Genomic DNA, 21,478 nt, shown 5'->3' on the forward strand with positions numbered 1-21,478 from the left:
CCCCACACCCAAGAGTCATTTGCAAACACACCCCTCCATGTCTACCTCCCTACCCCCATCCATCCATCTCCCATCCATCTCTCCCCCACCTCCCTACCCCTGTACTCCCTCAATCCATCCGTCCATCTCCCACCCCTCTATCCCTCACCTCCCTATGCCTCAACAGCCCTCTATCCATCCATTTCCCCATTTCCCTATCATCCATCTCTCTACCTCCGATACCCCTCTGTCTATACATCCCCACACCTCCTTCCATACATCCATCCATTACCCTCCACCTCCCTCCATCCCTCTTTCTATCCATGTCCATACCTCCTCCCACCCCACCCCAATTCCTTTACTCTTTCCCTCACCAGCCATCTCATCCCCAGCTCCCCTTCCATTCTTCCTCCTGCTCTCAGTTTCTTCCTCAGTCAGATTACACCCCCCCAGCAGAAGCAATTTAATCCTGCTCCCCCCTCCTCCCCTGTTGCCATCAACACCTGGCTTTTATCTTCCCTTGTGGTCCAAAGAGCACCTGGAAGGTGGAAGAACCAATGTAATGGCCTGGCGCACAGGGTTGGAGTGCACTGTGTGTGTGTGGGGGGGTGGTTCTGCTGTTTCCAAGAGTGCAGGTGACTGCTATGGGGTGGAAAGGTGTCCCATCCCAGGCAGCCCTCCTATACTGGGCAATGGCACTAGTGCTACAGGCCTGCACCCAAGGCCCCAGCTCCTGGAGTCAGGTGATTGTGGTAGGCTCACCACTTCCTGGCATTGTGATTGAGGAGAAGAGGTGACCCAGGTGTGACCAATGACTGCCCAAGTCTGCAGAGAGCCTAAGCCAGTCACTCCGGGAGAGGGAGCTATCCCAAATATAACCGCCACAGTGACACCAGCCTGAGTGTGCCGAGAGCCTGAGCCAGTCGCTATGAGGTGGGGACACTGCCCGGAGTGCATGTGCCCCTTTGTGACCTCACTGGGAATGGGAGAATGCGGTGATTAATGATCTCTCTAGGGAGAAGGGTGCATCTGTTCTGCAGCAAGACGCTCCCACTCTGCCATCCCCAGTGTGCAGCGCCCAGAAAATCTTTCACTCTCAAGGCTACAGGCTCTTTCATGCGCCGCTGTTGTTGCCGTGGTAATGCTTGTTGTGTAGAAATGTCAAGGTCTGGAGCTGCAGTTCACAGTCCTGCTCTTCACCGCCTCACCCCGCCCAGCTCCCACAATCTCATGCCCTCCTCCATGCCCTTGCCAGGCCCCCAGTGCAAGTTGGTGATTCTCAACATCACACCACGCACACACACTTGGGGCAGCTCTCCCCTCTCAAAGCAATGGGCTCGGCCCCCCGGCCAACTCAGAAAGCATTGCCACACCGGTTACAGGCCGAGCTGCTGTTCATACAGAGATCCCACACTGGTGCAGCGCTGTGGCTGCCTGTGGGGTAGAGCAGAGGGGCTGTTCATACAGCGATCCCGTGCCCAGCAGTTCTCAGCTGCTCTCTGTCTATTTCCAGATCTTGACGCCTCAGTGACTCAGGTTTATTTATTTATTTATTTTGGCAAATGATTTAAAAAACAAAACCAAAAAATAAAATGCTTGGTTCCAATTCCCCGTCCGAGTGCCCTTGCTCTCCAACTTGGCTCTGATTTCCTGGCCAGGCTCCCCAGTTCAGTACCAATTCCCCATCCAGATGTGCGCCCTCTGCAATCCAAGTTTTATCCCCTCTTCGGGCCCCCTCTCCAATCCAGGGCCTAGTCCCTGTCCAGGTGCAACCTTTTTGATCTGGGGCCCATTCTCCTGTCCAAGCTCCTCTCTAATCCAGGGTCCATCCCCCATCCAGGCCCCACTCCTTGCCCAGGCACCCCCTTTCTGATCTGGGGCTCATTCCCTGTAAAGGACCCCCCTTCTCCATTCTAGCACCAATTCCCCATCCAAGCCCATCCCCTCTCTGATCTGGTACTGATTGCTGTCCAGGCGCCCCTTCTCTGATCCAGTACTGATTCTCCCCTCAACCCCCCTTTTCCAATCCAAGTCTCTCACACCGTGTGTATCAAGGTGGGGGTGCCAGCACGAAGAGCCGGGGTTTTCCAGACATTCCCAGCCCCAGGTGTTGAGTCAAACCAGGCCTGATGGCAAAATCTAAACCCACCGCCCCTCACTCCCAACCGTGTCTCTGGCCAACTGGACGCTCTCCCTGGGGAAAATCCAGTGTTGGAGGGGATGCTGGTGCTCTGGCCCTGGCCTAGCGGCATCAGACCTGGGGTCACCACATCAGATCAGGGGTCACCGCGTTGGCTCAAGCGTCGCCGGGTCAGATCAGGGGTTGCCACATTGGCTAGAGTGTCACCGGCTCAGAGAGGGGATTACTGGGGTGGCTTGAGCATCGCCATGTCCAGTCAGCTGTCACCACCTCCAATGGACTGTTGTCGGGTCGGCTTCTGAGCCCTCCACCTTGGGCTCAGCTGTCCCCTCCCCCGCATTAAGCCAGCTGCTCCAATGCGACAAGTTCGGTGCGCTCCCGCCCGCCTGGGTCATACCACGCTCTCCTCCAGCTCCTCTGCGCAGGCGAAAGCCCCGCCCCGCTTGCCCTCAGCCGCACAGCTGGCCAGCATCCCGTGCACTGACTGGCTGCGCTTGGTCCACATGACACTCAGCCGCTTGGCATAACCATAGCAGGCACTGGCGGAGATCTCCCCCATGTCCAACGAGCAGCTCCGCTTGGCCTTGGAGGTGCCCAGGTCCGATGGGTCCCCCTGGCACGCCACCACCCCCTCCGCCGTCCTGCGCTCTGGTGTCTCCTGCCGGACGGACTTGCCCTTCGCCCTCCGGCGCTGCGCCTTCGGCCCACACTCCTGCTGAGGCCCACGCTGCAGCAGCATCCCGTTGGGCACCCCCGGCTGCCCACCGTTAGTCTGTGAGTGCATGTTGGAGACTTTGGGCATGCCAGCGTGGGCGCTGCCACAGATCTTATACTTCACCATCATGACCACGGTGAAAACCAGCAGGGTCACCACGATAATGCCCCCCACGATGACCGTCAGAGTGCCCCCCAGGAAGTGGGCATGGAGTGAGTGGCAGTCTGGGTACGCCTCCTGCGTGGAGAACTGGGCACAGCCCAGCAGGTGCGTGGCAGCCAGAGAGGTGGCTGCGTCGTCAAAGATGGCCAGGACACACAGATTGTACTCCACGCCTGGGACCAGGTGCTTCAGCACAAAGTGGCGGCTGCTGGCCGGGATGATCCTGAAAGAGAGAGATTTTAGGGAGCAGAAAGGACCTCTCAGAGCATCCCCACTGACCCCCCCAGGCTGGGAATCTCCCAGCTATTCCTGCAGCTAGCCCCACAGCTGCTGCTCATAGGACGTAGAGCTGAAAGGAGCATCCTGGGGCACTGAGCCCCATCTCTGCTATCACAGCCAACCCAACCCCTGCAGAGAATCCTAGTCAGAAACGTATCCAGCTCCAAACTAGGTGGGGTGTTTGCCTCCCACTGCTTCAGACCCTCCCTCCTCTGATGGGCACAAACCGTCTCATCTCCAGTCTCAGTTGATTCTTGGCCAGTTTATCCCCATTTGTTCTTGTGCCAGCACTGTCCTTTAGCTTCAGTAGCTTCTCCCTCCCTGGGGTTAACCCCCTTGATGTATTTATAGAGAGCAACCAGACCCGCTCTCAGCCTTCGTCTGGCCAGGCTAAATAAGCCCAGCTCGTTCAGTCTCCTCTCGTAAGATCGGTTCTCCCTTCCCCCGATCAACCTAAGGGCCTTCTCTGCAACAGGCCAGTTTGGATTCATCTTTCCTGAACACGGGTGACCAAAGTTGCGCACCATGTTCCAGATGAGGTCTTCCGGGGACTCGTCCAATGATATTAGTACTTCCCTACCTCACCTGAAATACCTCATCCTAGGATCACATTGTCTTTCATGGTGGCTCACAGTCACCCTGTGAGCGACCAGCATATTCAGCTCTGTCTCCTGCTCTGTCATTTCTGGTCAAGGTAGGGCATTGGGGATCCTCGCCCAAGCAGCTTCGACAACAGGCCTCAAATGACTTGTGATTTGGGGGGTGCAAACTGAGACCCCAAAAGGGGCTGGGTTTCCAAACATTGCTGATACCCGCCATGGTCACTCAGGCCCCTTTAAGGTGTTTCAAGCTGGCCCCCCCCCTCCCCCCCCCGAGAATCGTTAATAAGAACACCTAGTTCTTATTCTGCACTCTTCATCCCTAGAGCTCAAACACTTTACGAAGGAGGTCAGTATCATATCCCCATTTTACAGATGGAGATATTGAGGCACAGGGGGCAGTCATTGGCCAGGGTTGGCCAGTGGCCAAGCCAAGAATAGAATGCAGGAGTCCTTAGTCCCAGTGCACTGCTGTAACCATCAGGCCACACTGCCTCTGAAGCTCAGGCCCCTCCTCACTTTTGAAGAGGGGTCTTTAATTCCTAAGTCATGTAGACACTTTGGAAAAGCTTTCAGGTGATGGAGAATCTCCCTGTCCCTGAGTCAGCAGCTCCAGTCATTAATCCCCCTCCTTGTTAAAAACGTGGCCTCATTTCTAGCCTCAGTTTGTCCAGCTTCTAGTCTCAGCTCCCAGCCCGTGGGTCTTGATCCGCCTTTGTTTGCTGGACTGAAGAGCCCTCTACTCTCCAAAATCTCCTCCCCCGATAGGGGCTTCCAGACCTGGATTGAGTCACCTCCATATACAAAATAGGGCAAGGGTTTACCGTCTAAATAGGCAATGAGTGGGAGGAGGAAACTGAGGCACAGAGAGGCGTGAGAGAGCCAGAGTCCTGGCTGCCAGTCCCCCATCTTAACCACTAGACCACACTCCCCTCCCAGATCTGGGGATAGACCCCAGGAATTCTGAACCCAGGTTCCCTATATCTGGACCCACCTATCCAGCTGCCTTTATTACCACCCCACCCCCAGCATTGCTGCCCTTTTTGTGCCCTGCCCCTCCGTCTAGCCCCCACTCACGTCTCTAGCATGAACCGTAATAGTCTCAGTCTAAACCACTGGAATGGCATGGCCACCTCCAGCCCCTGACCCCCATTGCCTGGCTCCCAATGGGCTTCACATTGCCTCTCCAGCAAGCTCCCGGTGCAGAATTAGCCACGGATTCCAAGGGAAACCTTGTCAGGTTGCACATCCTACAAACCTAATTTCCCAGCACTGCTCATTAGTATTTATATTTCTACCATTCTGCGACACGGCCACTCTAGGTTGGGCTGTGGGGGCTGTTTGTACAAGGATCCCTGGCAGCTGCCTCTGGGGTGGGACGTAGCACTGAGATCCCAGGCAGGATTGGCAGCTGTGTGCCTCATGAGCAGTGAGATGAATTCTCAGCTAAGCCCTCTCTCTGCTTCCCCGAAGTAAGTCAGAACAACCCCAGGGCTGCTCCCATTGTAAGTTTCCCCTGGCCGTACCCGTAAGGCAGCATGTTCCAGCCATGCCCCGTCCACCGCAGAGCATCCATAACGCAGTGTACTATGGCCACTCCCCATGTTGGAGAACATCCGTGATGCAGTGTGTTCCAGGCGCACCCCTTTCCCTGGAGAATACCCATAATGCAATGCACTCCAGCCACACCCCCTGCTCAAGACAGTGGTCCAGTGATGTGGCTGGGAAATGACCAAGCATGGTCTGTCTTCCTGGAGCCTTCCATGCCATGGCGTCCATCTCCACCCACTCCCCCAATCCCATCCATGCTGTGGCGCCCCCTACCTGTAGATCAAGGTGTCATCCGCGGTGCAGTTGTACTGGATCTGGTACATCCAGGCAGCGTGGGCCGACTTGTCGACAGCCCAGCGCACCAACGCCGAGCTGGCTGACACATCAGACACCTCCACGCTCCTCTCACCCACCCCCAAGTCAGTGGTGTTGGCCGCTGTCTTGGTGGCGATGTCGGAGGAACCCGGGTCATGGTGCGGCACCTTGCCACTGCTCCCATTGCCCCGATGGGGCAAAGGGATAATCTTGAGGTCCACTAGGGCCGTGGACTCGCCCGCAGCATTGATGGCAATGCAGGTGTAGGGGCCGTCGTCCCGGACAGTGGTTACCAGCACATCCAAAGTGCCATTGCGGAAGGAGATGGTCCGGGAGGAATTGGAGACGATCTTGTCATCTGGCGACACCCAGTGAATGACTGGCTCAGGGTCCCCGATGGCTCGGCACTTCAGGGTGGCCCGCTGGCCCTCCAGCACCCACAGCTTGTGCGTGTGGCGAGTGATGAGGGGCGGCTCGCAGGTGAACTCCTCCTCGGGCACCGACCAGAAGTAGCGGCCGGCCACATGGGGCGGCGAGGCGCACGTCTCCATGTCGTCCTCCCGTGCCAGCCGCCGCAGCCACAGCAGCTCACAGTTGCAATGCAGGGGGTTACCCCCAAAGCTCAGCACGATGGTGGAGGTGTAGGGGGTGGGGCTAATGATGCCCGTCTGGGAGCGGGCGAAGAGCGGGTCCGGGGGCAGGGTGTACAGCCGGTTGGAGGTCATGTCCAAGCGGGACAGTTTGTAGAGCTCGGAGAACGTGCCTTCCATGATAGAGTCGATCAGGTTGTGGTCCAGGTTGAGGGTGTGCAGGTAGAGCATGCCTTGGATGCCCTCCCAGGGGACGCCGCGCAGGTTGTTGTAGGACAGGTCCAGGTCCTCCAGAGTCAGCAGGAAGTCGTCAAAGGCGGCGGCTGAGATGCTCACCAGCTGGTTGTTGTTGAGGATGAGGTGCTGCAGGTTGAGCATCCCGCGCAGGGCCTCCTCGCCAATCTCCATTAGCCGGTTGCCGTCCAGGTGCAGGGAGCGCAGGCTCTCCAGGTCGCCGAAGGCGAAGGGCCGGATGTTGTCAATGGTGTTGCGGGACAGGGTCAAGTCCACCAGTCCGCTCATGTTGAGAAAGTCGTTTGGCTCCAGCACGCGAATGTAGTTGTCGGCCAGGCGCAGCTCCACCGTGCGCCGGTCGATGTTGACTGGGATGAAGAGCAGACCCTTGTTGGCGCACAGGGTGCTCAGTGACTCGGAGAGGTTCTGGCACACACAATGGAAGGGGCAGGATGCAGCCCAGGACACCAGGGTCCCTGCCATCAGTAGCGGCACCAGCAGCAAGCGAGCCATGTTTGGCGGGTGGGTGGAGCCTGTGAGGGGGAGGAGAGAGGGGATCAGAGAATGGCATGGACAATGGGAAGCCAAGAGCAGGGGTACGGGGAAAGGACGGTCTAGGGGTATAGGCAGCTTGGGGCATGGGGCCACATCCCTCATGCCATAGCCACGCCCCTGCATTGTAGCCCCACCTCCTGCCCCACCCCTGCATGGTGGCTCCACACCATGGCAGTACCCCTGCATCATATCCCAGCCTGCCACACCATGACTACACCCCTCCACTATAGCCCCGCCCCCACACCATAACCACACCCTTGCACCATGGCTGTACCGCCCAGCACCATAATCCTGTTCCAAACACTATAGCCCAACCTCTGTACCATAGCCCAGTCCCCCACACCATGGCCCCACCCCTGCACCATGGCTCCTCCCCACACACCATGGCCCCCAACCCTGCACGGTAGCTCCTTTCATAAATTTGCTGCTCCACCCACCCTCCCAGTGTGGCCTGGCCCCATTTACAGTGAAGCTACACAGAGAGGATGGCTTGCCAACAGGACCCTCTAGTAACTGGGGTATGTCTGCTTATGTTGGCGGGCGGCACCTAGAGCACGTTCCTAGGATGGGACTGACAGAACACCCCAAGCAGTGGGGATGGGAGGTGCCTAGGTCAGCTCCCCTGCCTTGGAGCCATCGGCTCAGGCTGTCTGCTGACTCAGGCAGGCGTGGCTGTGTCAGCTACACCTGGGTTTTGTTTTCCAACTTTTCTCACCAACCAAAAGGATGAGAAATTGATCTTTTTATTTTCTTTAATGGAAGCCTCAGTTCCACATATTTCCATGACTCCAGGAGCTGGGGCTGTAGGAATTAATCCAGGGCCTAGGGTCTCTGTTGTGGCCTGTAGAACCTTGCGGTTCTGTTCTCTGCACTCGGAGGGGAGTGAGGCCTAGTGGGCTAGAGCAGCGGGAGCTGGGAGCCAGGAGTGCTGACTTCTATCCCGGCCTGGGAGTGGAGGGGGTCTTATGAAGAGTAGCGAATCTGTCCCAATAAACAGGTTATTTATTCCAGTTCTGCCAGTCTTGCTTGACAGCTTTGCGCCCGGGGTTCCCACATGTCCCACCTCCTCCACTACCGGAATCCCTCCCCCATCCTGCACTCTCCATGACAGCCGTATCTCCCACTACTGGGATCCCTCCCAGATTCCCCCCTCCAGCCTGTGCTTCCCTCGCTGATTGGGTTCCTCCCCAAGTCCCCCCTGGGCTGTGCTCCCTATGCCACTCACCTTTCCCCCCATAATCCTGCCTCCACTTTACTGGGGTCTCCACCCAGAAATGTGGTGAGCAGTTCATACTAAGGGGGTGACCATCAGGGCTCCCAGCATGCCTTGGAGAGGGGCACTGGGGTGAAAGGGGCAGGGTATCTTGGGGCCGAGGGGACTTGGGAAGAGCTATAGTCCGTGGGGATTGAAGGGTTAATGTGTGCTATCCCCACCACCGCCCAGTGCTGCAGACAGGGACCAGCCAGGTCGATAGTTCAGCCACTGAATTTTTAAAGAGCTGCCGGGTTCCTACATCTGTAGCAGAGCCCCACATCCTCCCCACAGGAGGGTTAGGCTGAAGACTGCTGCATTAGCTACCCCCACCCCCAGCCAGGGAATTGGGAGGGGTGAAGAGAGGGGAGGGCTGAGGGGGTGATCTAGCTTTCTGGACAGCAGATATGGCTACTGCTCCTGAAGGGACCCAGGGGTCCTGGCTCCCTGCATTCACTCCCCACCCCTTGGCCACTAGACAGACACTACTCCCCTCCCAGATCCGGAGATAGAACCCAGGAGTCCTGACAGTCCGTGGCCCAAAGAGCTTACACTCTCCGAACAGGGGGGCTGCAAGACAGGACTCCTGGGTTCTCTACCTGCCTCAAACAGCGTAGCGGGAGCTGATGGTTAATGCTGCGAGGATGGGGAGTCAGGACTCCATGGTTCTATCCCAGCTTTGGGTGGGGCAGTGGATGTAGTGGGGTAAAGCAGAGGTGATTGGGAGCCAGGACCCCATTTCCTGTGCAACACCCCTTTCTGTCTGAAGGGCGGTGCCAAGGGACCTTGATTAACCGCCAGCATTGCCCTGATAATGCCAGTGACATGGGCACATGATTGGCAGGGGTGGGGGGGGTCAGGCAGACTGGGCCCTGGTGCATGGATGGAGAGGAACTCCAGGCTGCATGGCTCAGTATGGCTGGGGGGTCTAGGATGCAGCACTGTTTAGGGAGAACAATCTCAGAGCTGCCTCAAAGGGACCATGGCAAAGAGCTCTGTGTAGCTCAAAAGGTTTTCTCGCTCACCAGAAGTTGGTCCAATAAACGATGTTACCTCACCCACCTTGTCTCTATAGAGGGATCATGTCAGAGCTGCAGAACACCACTGGGTAAAACAGAAGTAGCATTTTCCCTGCTATTCCCCTTTTCCCTGCTCTCCCATCCCTCCACTTTCTGCCAACTCTGCACCACCACCACCCTGTGCCCCTGCATGTGCCCCAGAAACAGATCCCCACCAATAATCAAAGTGAAGTTCCTACCACAGATACTGGGGAAGGAGGGGGCTGGGAATCAGGACTCCTGGGTTCCATCTCCAGCTCTGGGCGGGAGTGTGGTGTAGTGCTAAGAACAGAAGGCTGGGAGTCAGGATTCCTGGGTCCTCCATTTCACTCAGCTTGAGCAATGAAAGAGACCAATCAGTTTCTCTTTGCATTTCTAGTCAATTTTGCTTTTGCCTATGGCCCTGGCTGGGTTTGGATCATAGAGGCTGCAGAGGGAAGGGCTGGATAAACATATTCATAATCCTGTTTCCAGTGCATTTGAAGAAAGGCAGGGAAGAGATTTCTGGCATTGTTTGTATTGGGTTTAGGGGGAATCTGGGGCAAAAAGGACCTGAGAGTGTGTGTAAGGGGCACCCCCATGAAGAGAAGTGTTGGTATCAAAGCAGTGATCACAGCCACACAGGTGTCAATCCAGAGATGTTGGACCTGCAGATCCCTGAGTGATTTCCAAAGCAGGAGTGAGAATCAGTCTCCCTGTTTTGCTAAGGGGAAACTGAGGCATAGAGAGATGAAGGGATTTGCCCATGATGAATGGCAGAGCTGGGAATAGAACCAAGGAGTGCTGAATCCTAACCTGATCTTGTGCCAACCACTATTCTCAGCTCTGGGAGGGGAGTGAGCTCTACTGGTTAGAGCAGGGGAAAGGGGCAGAGAAGAGACTGGGAGCCAAGACTCCTGGGTTCTATTTGCCCCAGATCCCTCTTGGCCCTTCCCAAGGGAGGGCACAATCATCACCATCTTTGCTCTCCTGATGTTACATAAGCTCAGGCAGAGCCAGCACAAGCCAAGGGGTGGGGATCTGTACCTGCACCCAGGTCAGAGAGCTCAAAGATTGATTGGAGGCATGGATGGGAGAAAAGAGGCTGGGAGCAGGCTTTCAGGTGGAGTCTAGGGGTTTAGAGCATGGGGGGGGGGGGCCTGGCAACCAGGACGCCTGGGTTCTATTTCTGGCTCTGGGAAAGAGACTAGGTAGGTTCTATTGGATTACAGCATTGAGGACTGGGAGCCTGCACTGGGACAGGAGTGGGGCCTACTGGGTTAGAGCAGCGAGGAGGAGTGGGGGGGGGGGGCAGGAAGGGAGCTGGGAAGAGATGCTCGCTCTGTCTACATCCATTTATTTCTCTGGGTTCCTGTTGGAGTGGAGGAGCTTGTGTTTTGGTGTGCTCGTGGATCTGCACAGGGGCACCCTTCTGAGTGTCTGCACGCTTGTTTGGGTGCACTTCTGCATTTGTGCAGGCATAGGTACAGTTGTGTGCGCCTGCACACCCGTAGGGGGGCCGTGGGACATCAGTCCATGTCTCCCGCCAGATACCCACTACTCTGCTCTGAACCGCCCCTCGCACGCCAGCATGGGCAGCCGGATGCCCCGTCGGTGGGTGAGGAGCATTGTGCCCAGCTCTGCTTCCGGGGGGTCGTTCTTTAGAAGGGTGGGGTCACAGCAACCAGCTGCCCCCATCCCCGATGGCCTCTGACTGGGATGGTGGGGGAGGGCAGCAAAATGGCAGGTCACTGCTTCCGTACCGCATACCCAACCCACCCACACCACAGGCTCTGTCCTCAGCCAGGATGGGGCTAGCAGTCCCCCTGTTTGTGGGGGGATGTGAGATTGGGGGTGTATCTCTGCTATTTCTCCCCTCCCCCACATGTACCCCTCTGGTGTCCTTCAACCGGTGCTTTGAGAGTTAATGAGACACATCCGGGGGCCCCCAGCTCCCTCACAACCCCAGTCCAGTCCCCACCCCCCAACTCCTGCCTAGCTTCCCTCCTGCTCCCTCGGAGCCCCTCTGCAGACCCCCCAAGTTCCCCCCACCTTCCCCTCCAGCTTCCTCCAGTCCAGCCCTTAGACACTCACCCCTCCTGGCCTCCGCTTCCCTCATCCACCCCTCCCCCAGCTCCGCTCAACCCCCCACACCCCGGAGCTCTGATCCAGACCCCACCTCCCCTCCCCCACATCTCCGATCCAGCTCCCCCTCCCCGGTCGCCCCATGCACAGCGGCCGAGGCTTTTACCTTGCGCTCTGTCTCTAGGGGGGGCCACGTCTCCCGTCTCCGGGCCCCCCACCCGCGCCCCGGCTCATCCCCGGGACTGCGATTCCCCCCACGCCGCCTCCGCGCGTGCTTGCCAGCTGCTCACGCCCGGGGCCCGGGGCCGCCCCGGCCGGAGGGGCCCCCCATCCCAACCGCCCCCCTGCCCCGGGGGGCCAGCAGGCCCCGCTCTCCCCCGGCGGCCCCTCTCCGCTGCGGCGCGGCGCGGCTCCACTTCTGCCGGGCTGGCGGTGGCATGAACGGGGGATGCGCGTGTGCGGCTAGATGCGAGCGCCCTGCGCGGCTGGCAGCCCCCCGCAGCACCGGCCCAGACACCCCCCCACACACATCGCCGGACGCCTGGGTTCTCTCTGCCGGCAGTGTGGGGGTGCAATCGATATTGTCCAATCCGGTTATATATCCGGGGGGGCGGGCATGTACACTCTGGGGGCACCTCCTCTGCCCCCCGGACGCCTGGGTTCTATCCACCTGGGGTGCAATCCGTGTTGTCCAATCCAGTTACAGCTCCAGGCAGGGGGTTACATACGCTCCCTAGGGCACCCCCCTCCGCTCCCCGGACGCCTGGCGGGTGGGGGTGAGGATGCAATCCGAGGTCTCCACTCCAGTGTCCGGGCGAGGGTTAGATCCACTCTGGGGGCACCCCCCGGATCGCCGGACGCCTGGGTTCTGTCCGCCGGGGGTGGGGTGCAATCCGTGTTATCCAATCAAGTTATACATCCGGGAGGGGGTAAGGTCACCTCCAGCACTGAACTCCGGACGCCTGGGTCCTCTCCAGGGGGGTCATCCGTGTATAAGGTCCGCTGACATCTCCCGGATGCCTGGGTCCCATCCACTGTAGCATTCAGGGGTGCGGTCCCTTTATAGCTCGGTCCCAGGCAGGTGACAGCTCCCCCGTAACCCCACACACCCCTTCTCTCTCACCCGGACTCCTGGGTTCTATCGCCCTCCCCCTGGTCCATCCCCTCCCCACACCAGAGACCGATGGGGGTTGAGGGGCAGCGGCTGGCCCCCGGCCCCTCCTCCCCCCCCTCCGCTTCCTGGAGCCGAGCCTCAAAGCCGAGCGGCAGCGCCCGGGGCCGCCCCCCCCGGCAGACGGCGGGCGGAGGTGGGAACCGCGCGCGCCCCCCGGCCCCTGCCCGGGCGCCGGAGCTGTGCCGCGGGGTGGGGGATGGGAGCGATGCGCGGAGCCAGCCGCCGCTTAGATCCTGCCTCCCCTCCCCGCACGGCGCCGGCTCTGCCCCTTCCCGGCTGGCGGGGGCGGGGGGTCGTGCATGGTCCCTCTGCTCCGGGGGGGAGGGGATCGTCAACTGGGGGGTGGCAGCTGAAGCTTGGGGGGGGCCCGATGGGGGGTATGGTGCATGGTCCTTTTCCACCAGGCTGGGGGGAATCAGCAGGTGGGGGGCGAGAGGACCGGGAGCTGGTGGGAGGTGGGTTGGCTGATGCGTGATCCCCATACACCAGGATGAGGCAAGCGGCAGCTGGGGGAGGAAGAGTGGGGTGAGGCTGGGATGGGGGTTGGCAGCTGGAGCGAAAGGGGAGAGGAGGCTGGTGCGAGGTCACTGTACGCAGGAGGGAGGGTCACAAGGGGGTGTGCAAGGCTGGTGATGAGCTGGGGGAAGAGGGGTGGGGGGCATGGAGGCTGGTGCTCAGTCCCCATATACCAGGACGGGGGGTTGTCAGCTGGACTTGTGGGGGGAGAGACAGTGGAGCATGGTCCCTTTTCCCTAGATGGGGAGGAATGAGGGGGCTGGTGCCTGGTCCCAGCTCTAGGAGGGGAGCGAAGTCTAGTTGTTAGAGCAGCGACAATGGGAATCAGACTCGAACTCCCAATCACAAAACCAGAAACCTGGAATGCTGACTCCCAGCCCCTTCTACTCTAACTACTAAACCCCGCTCCCCTCAGAGCTGGCGATGGGATACTGACTCCAAGCCAGGCTGTGCTCTAACCACTAGACTTTACTGCCTCCCTTCCAGTACCTTGCAATGCCCAGCCGTTTGCAGCATCTCAGTCCCCGATACAGGGAGCTGGGATTTCCCTCAAGGTTTGTAGCTTCCTGACTCCTGGCACAATTCCCGTTTCTAAGGCTGGGGTTTATGAGCTGCAGAACCCAGGGGTTCCTGTCAGGTCCTGGGGACCAGGGATCCCAGCAGCTATGGACAGCCTTCACAACTGCCCCCTGCAGACCCTGTGGCTGGGCTGGCAGGGGCTTAGGGGTCAGGACTGAGGGCTATCGGCAGAGCTCTGGTGAGCGGGGGAGCCCAGGGCTGAGATAGCAGGGCGTTGCAGGTCAGGACTGAGGGGTAGCAGCAGGGCTGTGCAGCCTTCCCCCACGGTGTGTGCTGGCCTATGCCAGCTGGGGCTCTGAGCTTGCTCCACCCTGCCAGATGCTGAACAGATGTTCACTTAAGCGAATAGAGGCATGGTTAGGTCTTGGTGTGCACAGAATTTGAGGGGGGGGGGGGCAGGCGATGAGGGGAGTTTCTGTTTAAGAGGTTTAGGATTGGGTTAATCAGTGTTTCACAACCTTTTTGATACCAGGGACCGGCTTGCTGCCTTCCTAAACTGTGTCAGGGAGACCTCAGGGACCGGCACCGGTCCATGGCCTGGTTGTTGAGAGACACTGGGTTAGATGATACTCTGTGTGTGTGTGGGGGGGGGGGGGGGGGGGGGGGGGGGCACCACAGGCCCCTACTGATCAGAATTGCAGTTGCTCAAACTTACAGGAGGGGGATCTAGTGGTTAGAGCAGCAGTGACTCAGAGTTAGGATTCCTGGATTCTAGCCCCAACTCTGGGTGGGTAGTGGGTCTAATGGGGGGCTGGGGAGTCAGTGCTGAGGGGACATTTACTCCTAGAGCTCCAGGGAACTGATGGAGGGGACAGCCCTACTGTGGGGTGAAGAATTAAATGGGAACTGAGGGGGTATCTCCCTCTCTGAAACTTTCTTCACCCAAGAGCCTCCTGCTCCAAAGCCCTTCTCCTTGCCCCTAGCTTATGTTCTTCCTTCATTAGCTGCTCGGCACCCTGATTAATTAATGAGGAGCAGTAGCGAGAGTAGAGGGTGAGCAGGAACATAACCCAGTCTTGTCTACACTACAAAGATCATTCAACCTAGGTGAGGTCGATTTACAGCCACCGCGTTAATTACTGCAGTGGCTGATGTTCACACTACCCTCATTGGGTCAGTGGTATCTACACCAGAAGCGCTTCCACCGACCTAACGGGCAGTGTGGGGAGCTGAGAGCTTAATCTCAGTCTCTCAGCTCCGCTGGCAGCTCCCTGCCAGGAGCCCGGCTGCCCCACAGGCTCCCGGCGGGCTGCCTTCCCTCCCCTTTGCCTCTCTATTCCCAGCCGGGAGCAGGGTCCAGCCACCTGGGCTTCTCGCCCCAGCTCCCAGCTGGGAGCAGGATCCAAGCTCTCCGCGGGGGTGGGAGGTGGGGCAACTGGACGCTAGCTGCCCATTGACAAGACTGACAGCCACCAGCCGATGCATGGAACGCAGCGTCTACATCAACACAAGCCCTGCACCTCTCGTTCAGGTAGTTTTAGTATGTCGGCAGAGCAGGGGAGTTACATCAGCAGGGGAAGCATTTCAGTGTGTTCTCCTCCACTGGTTTGTTGACAGAAGCTGACTTTTGACAACACAACTCTGTAGTGTAGACCAGGCCTTACACTTTGCTCCTTCTGCGGGGTGGACGAGGGGAGGGCTGGCTGCGTAAGGCAGGATGTCAGGATATGGGGCATGGGGCCTTTCCCCTCGAGGGGGTGCTGGCTATGATCCAACCCCAGGAGGGAGGGGACTGGTTGGGAGGGCGGGCAATGGGGAGGGATCCTTCTATAAACAGCCCCCGCACCCAACAATTCTTTGGTCCCTTTTGCCCGTTCTGACCCAGCTTCACCCCTTTTAGCCCCTCTGTCAGTCCATGAGGCTCGACCTCCTGCTGCCCCCACCAAGAGGTCTGGGGAAGTGAACCATAAAGCTAATATTGGGTTATGATAACATTTGCCGAGCCCGCCCACTCTGGAACTGCTAATGAGAAGAATCTCACCCGGGAGCCCTGAGTTTGGAGCCTCCTTAATTGACTGGATGGAGGAATGATGTCGACTGGTTAGAGCAGGGAGGGCGGGGGCAGGAGTCAGGACTGGTTCTAGCCCCAGCTCCGGGAGGGGAGTGGGGTCTAGTGGGTTGGAGAGGGAGGCGGGCTGAGAATCCAGGTCTTCTGGATTGTATCCCCTGTCTAGGAGGGCAAAGGGGTCTCGATCAGGTTAGAGCAGGGGGGCTGGGAGATTGAGCTCCTGGGTTCTGTTGCTGGTTCTGCCACTGATTTACAGCACCTGTGTGTGTGTTGGTGTGTGTCTGTCTGTCCTGCTGCCCTCTGCTGGATAGAATCAGCCCTGCTCTGTACATGGGACTTAACAGAACTTCCCAGCTCTGCTTTTTTGCTCTTGTGTTTCTTCTGAGTTCATGGTTTTGCCACCTCACCATTTAAAAACTACAAAGAGGTTGCCCTGAAGGCTGCCAGGTACGCAGTGAGTTGGGGGCAGAGCTGGGAATGGAACCGGAGTCCTGTCTCTTGGCGCTCAGATGGCGGTTGAGGCAGCAGCAGAGTTCTCTCTGTGGGCAGCGACGGGGGGAGCCCAGCTGCGGACAGCATCCCTCATGCCACAACACTGCCCCTGCAGGCAGAGGGGTACTGAAAGGAGGGCACAGGATGGCAGGTGCAGGCTCCCATGTCCCCATCTCTGGGTGATGGCACCGAGCAGGGAGGTCAGTTCTCAGCAGGATAATTATCCCTGATGAAGGCCTTGCCAGCGAGCTGGGCAGTGGCACCAACGCTGCCCCTGGCCATGGTGTCAGGAGCCCTTTATCTTCTCAGCACGCAATGTCAGGTGACAGGATCGTTGGCCTGGGCAGAGGCGGGTGTTTAAGGGCCTCGGCATGGTTGGGAGAGGAGGGGGTTGGTCACAGGGGTCTGGCAGCGGTTTCCGCAGGTCGGGTCAGGGTCGTCCTGGCAGATGGGAAATGGAGGCGCAGGGAAGGGACAAGGCGGGCTCGGGATCATGCAGCAGAGATGGGGACGGAACCCAGGAGCGTCCAGCTCCCATCCCCTGAATGAACTCCCTAGACTCATGCTGTAATTGCGTGCGTGTGAGAGCAAGAGCGCTTTCACCTTGACCTCACGGCGGGGCTCCTGGGGAGTCTAGCGAGCCCTGACCCAGGGTTTATGAGGCTGGAGATCCCAGGGTAGCTGCTGACCCCTGAGCCCCACTCTGCAGCACCAAGATCATTCATTACACCCCCTCCACTCCACTCTGCCGTTCCCCCAGCAGCAGTTGTTCCATCCAGCTCATGAGACACAGCCCAGCTCCCCAGAGTCTAATCCCTCCTGACAGCCCTGGTGGGCTCAGCTTACTCCAGCCTTTCCCATCCAGCAGCCAGTCCCCATCGCCTCCCACGCCCCCCTGCACAAGCATGATCCTGGTAGCATTCCCTCCCCCTCCCTCAGACATGGGCAGCTAGGCAGCTGTGCTGCTAGGAATAGAACCCAGGTGTCCTGCCTCCCAGCCCCCCAATCTAATCATTAGATGCCACTTCTCTCCCAGGGCCACAGATGGAACCCAGGAATCCTGATTCCTAGCCACCACCCACTTCTAACCACTAACCCCCCAGAGCTGGGGATAGAATCCTGACTCTCCTGCACCTTCTGCACTAACTCACCAGACCATGCAACCATTGTCGCATCTTCTCTTAGCTGGGCCTCGCTCTGTTAGCAGCATTTGCAGCACAGGGGAGCTGATCGGCTCTTGGGTGGGTGCAAGGAATTCAATGGATTCAAAGGGAGTAAGAGGCTTTAATAACCCAGCTATAAAGGCCTTGCTTCTCCCCTGGAGAGCCGCTCCTGGTGTACATCACCCTGGCATCAGGCAAGGCACCATCCCTCGGGAAGGCTCAGCTCCCCCACCTCAGAGTGATCAGCTCAGGCTCTCCGCAGACTCAGGCAGCATTGCTATGTCTGTAACACATGAGGCAGCTCCCTCCCTCCTGGAGCCTCAGGCCTGGGCTACAGTCAGGTTTGTTCAACCAAGCTACATCACTGGGGGGGGGGGGGTGAAAAAATTCACACTCCTGAGAAAGGTAGCTAAGCCATCCTAAGCCCCAGCCTACACAGCGCTGGGTCAGCGGAAGAATGGGCTCATCTTCTCTATCCTAGCAGCTAGCTCCGGGTGGGGGCTTGTTGGCTCCAGGAGGGGAAGGGTTAATACCTTGGGCTGGGTGGGGGAGAGAAGCAATCTCTGGGATTTAACCCACGGAATGCCAGAGCCACTCTCAGAACCTGTTGCTGTTTGTTCCCAGACCAACATCCCCTTCCTGCAGAACGTGCTGAGCAATGACCAGTTCCTTCGGGGCACGGTGGACACACAGTTCATCGACGAGAACCCTGACCTCTTCAACCTGCGCCCGGGCCAGAACAGGGCCCAGAAGCTGCTACATTATCTGGGTATGGGGGGCCCTGCGCTAGGACCACAGGGTCAGGCCCATGGGTGGGATTCCCAGCCGGTACTAGGGGGTTGGGCCCGGGCATAGTCCCTTCCCAGTACTGTGGGGTTGGGCCCAGGGTGTGGGGTCCCCATCCGGTACTACAGGGCCAGGGATGGGATCCCCGGCCAGTTCCACCTGGTTGTGGCCACCTGTGGGATTCCCCAGCTGGTACCATGAGGTCGGGCCCCAAGGGCAGGATCCCCAGCCAGTACTGCAGGGTGGGTCCAGGAGGCAGGGTCCCCTCCCCCAGCACCATGGGGGTCAGACCCTGGGGCAGAATTCATTACCACAGGTTTGGGGCCATGGGTGAGATCCCTATCTGGTACCGTGGGGGTGGGGCCATCTGTGGGGTCCCCATCCAGTACTATGGGAACTGGCCCAGGGGGCAGGGTCCCCCCTCCAGTACCATGGGTCAGGGGTAGGATCTCCATCGGGTACTGTGGGGTCAGGCCCAAGGGTGGGATCCCCAGCTGGTTCTGTGGGGGTGGGCCCCACGTCAGGGTCCCTAGTTGGTACTGCAGGGCCAGGCCCCGGATCAGGATCTGCGCGGTACCGCGGGGGCAGGAGGCCTGGCTCAGGCCCTGTTCCATGCACAGTTCTCTCTAACGCTGATGTTATTTCTCCAGGCCATGTGATGGTCAACGGCCCCACCACGCCCATCCCCGTCAAGGCCCAGCCATCCCCCATTGATCCCGTTGTGCCCACTGTGCCTTTGGGTGAGTCCCCTCCTCTCCTGCCCCACAGCACCTTCCACCTTCCAGCTCTGCTTTCACTGGCTGCTGCCCACATGCCCCCTCCTCTGGCATGTGCCCCCTTCCCCATACTGGGGCCCCATCCCACTCCATTCCTCAGCCCTGCCCGTCTCCATTCCCTGTGGATGGACTGAGGGGGCAGGATGGCTGAGTTCCCTATGCAACATTGGAGAATGCCCCCCATTCTGCCCTGGTGGCTGGATTCCACTCCCTCCCTGCATCTCCCTGCTCCTCGGAGTCAGGGCCTTTCTCTCCCCTGTTCTCCCCCTCAGAGGGCAGTGGGATCTAGTGGGTTGGTGGGGACAGGGCTGGGAGTCACAGTTGCCAGTTCTGCATCTACCAGCCCCATTTGCCATGCTCCCCAGCAAATCATTAGCTGCCTTGTATTCTAATCCAGGCTGCTCACGGGCCCGGGGAGGGAGCAGTTAGAGGTCTATCAGCTCTTAAAACGGATTTCACAGGCTGCTCAAGAGAACCTTAATGAGATTTAAACCTCCGTAGTTCATTCTCTTAATGCCTGGTTCAGGCGGGGGATTAGCGGCCAACAAAGAAATAAACTGCGATAATAACCAGACGTGGCTGCCATCCTGTCTAATTAAAGCCAGCCCTGTGCATCAGTCACACACGCGCTGGGAACGTCAGGTCCCCGGCTCAGCTGTTGAACCCCGTTCATGGAGCTAGTTCCTGGCTAGTTAGAGACAAAAGATTTACCAGGCATCATCCACGCAGAGCACTTCATATGCAGGGATCCCTCACCCGGTGCTGAGATGCAGCCGCCTCTGGGGTGGAGCAGGAGGGCTGTTTATACAGGGACCCCTCACCTGTTGCCGAGATGCCTATTGAGTCCCTGATCCCACAGGGCCCCCTCGCACCATGTTGGGGGCAGCACTGACTGTGAGTAGGGAAGAGCCCCCCCCTACTGAACCCCCACCCCCCCTTGCAGCACAGCACCTCCTAGCACCAGCAGTGCGGCGTGTAAATGACTCCTTGCAGGCTAACTAACAACACCCTGGGGTGCTGCCGGGAGCAGTGTAGGGGTCTCTCTGGAGCCCTACAGAGATGGAATCTTCCACCACCCCTTCTCTTACCCCCTTTCCAGGCGACCCCCCTGCTGGCTTCCGAGATATCCTGCTCCGGGAGGGTCCCGAGGGCTTTGCCAAGGCCGTGCGGCAGCACCGTGGGCTGCTGCTCATGGACACGACCTTCCGGGATGCTCACCAGTCCCTGCTGGCCACCCGCGTCCGGACACACGACCTCAAGAAGATCTCACCCTTCGTGTCCCACAACTTCCACAACCTCTTCAGCATTGAGAACTGGGGAGGTAAGAGCAGGACACGGGGCCTTTCCTTTCTAGGGGGCACCAGCTCCAATCCAGCCCAAGGACAGGGGGACTGGCTGGCTCAAGGGGATAGCAGGGAACAGACACAGGGCCTTTCCCCTCTAGGGGCACTGGCTCCAATCTGGCCCCAGGGCAGGTAGATTGGCTGGCTGGAGCGGGGAATGGGATATGGGGCCTTTCCCCTCTAGGGAACACCCACCATGGGATTGGGGGGGGCAGGACTTGTGGGTAACCCCACAGGGCACATCACACCTACCCACCTCTCCGCCCCGCCCTCCAGGTGCCACATTTGACGTCGCCATGCGCTTCCTGTACGAGTGCCCGTGGCGGCGGCTGCAGGAGATGCGTGAGCTCATCCCCAACATCCCCTTCCAGATGCTGCTGCGGGGGGCCAACGCCGTGGGGTACACCAACTACCCTGACAACTCTGTCTTCAAGTGAGCTGGGGCAGGGAGTAAAGGGGCATCAGCGGAGCTGGGTGGGAGGAGCCCAAGCCTGGGATAGCAGAGGGCTGTGGGTTAGAGGGTCAAGGCTTCAGACCCCACCCGGCAAGGATATTTTGGGGGGTGGCAAGATTCCAGTGGGAGAAGCGATCGGGGCTGAGAAAGAGGGGTGGGATTCCAGAGTCTCATGGCTGACTCAGCCTGACGCCAGACCTGTAGGGCCAGGTCAGCAGGGCTAACTCTACAGGGGGGTCCTAGTACCCAGTGCCTGTGGGTGAGATGGGGATCCTTCTCCCTCCGGGGCTCACCGGGGTGACCTTGGACCCCCAGGTTCTGTGAAGTGGCAAAGGAGAACGGCATGGACATCTTCCGGGTCTTCGACTCCCTCAATTACCTGCCCAACATGCTGCTGGGGATGGAGGCGGCGGGGCAAGCCGGGGGGGTGGTGGAGGCCGCAATCTCCTACACGGGAGATGTGGCCGATCCCACCCGCACCAAATACACGCTGGACTACTACGTCCAGCTGGCCGAGGAGCTGGTGAAAGCTGGGACGCACATCCTCTGCATCAAGGTACCCAAGGGAGCCCAGGGCTGGGGTAGCCAGGTGGGGGTTGAGGGGCACTGGCAGAATTGGGGAGCAGAGCCCAGGGGGAGGTGGGACCCCTAGCCCAGTACATCATGGATTGAGATGCCACCCTCTGGGAGCAAT

The 21,478-nt window shown here is 59.0% G+C and overlaps 2 protein-coding genes across 4 annotated transcripts in view; one reads left to right on the forward strand and one right to left on the reverse strand.

Moving 5' to 3' along the window:
- PC (pyruvate carboxylase) overlaps positions 1-21,478 on the forward strand; it is a 217,575-nt gene that overhangs the window by 191,302 nt on the left and 4,795 nt on the right. For both annotated transcript variants that reach the window (XM_067544070.1, XM_067544071.1), the window contains 5 exons: positions 18,050-18,194; positions 18,862-18,951; positions 20,087-20,308; positions 20,607-20,763; positions 21,100-21,340. In XM_067544070.1, the coding sequence (XP_067400171.1) occupies positions 18,050-18,194; positions 18,862-18,951; positions 20,087-20,308; positions 20,607-20,763; positions 21,100-21,340 (855 nt within the window). The remainder of the gene's footprint in view (positions 1-18,049; positions 18,195-18,861; positions 18,952-20,086; positions 20,309-20,606; positions 20,764-21,099; positions 21,341-21,478) is intronic.
- Positions 1,512-7,077, reverse strand: LRFN4 (leucine rich repeat and fibronectin type III domain containing 4). 2 transcript variants are annotated; one of them, XM_067544459.1, is made up of 3 exons: positions 5,699-7,077; positions 2,817-3,219; positions 1,512-2,702 (listed from the first exon to the last, which is right to left on the reverse strand). In XM_067544459.1, exons 1-3 carry the CDS (start codon positions 7,075-7,077, stop codon positions 2,511-2,513), a joined length of 1,974 nt encoding a protein of 657 aa, XP_067400560.1. In that variant the 3' UTR covers positions 1,512-2,510. The 2 variants fall into 2 exon arrangements, with proteins under 2 accessions (XP_067400560.1, XP_067400559.1); XM_067544458.1 differs by having other exon boundaries at positions 1,512-3,219.

This window comes from Emydura macquarii, unplaced genomic scaffold (genome assembly GCF_026122565.2).
Source record: "Emydura macquarii macquarii isolate MOO-44397 ecotype Brisbane River unplaced genomic scaffold, CSIRO-AGI_Emac_v2 contig_968, whole genome shotgun sequence".
Classification (NCBI taxonomy): Eukaryota; Metazoa; Chordata; order Testudines; family Chelidae; genus Emydura; species Emydura macquarii.

Excerpts from the sequence above, each read along its gene's own strand:
- LRFN4 (XM_067544458.1), bottom strand. The coding sequence starts at position 7,077 with ATGGCTCGCTTGCTGCTGGTGCCGCTACTGATGGCAGGGACCCTGGTG. Across the intron at positions 3,220-5,698 it reads GATGACACCTTGATCTACAG|GATCATCCCGGCCAGCAGCC; the intron begins GTAGGGGGCGCC and ends TCTCTCTTTCAG.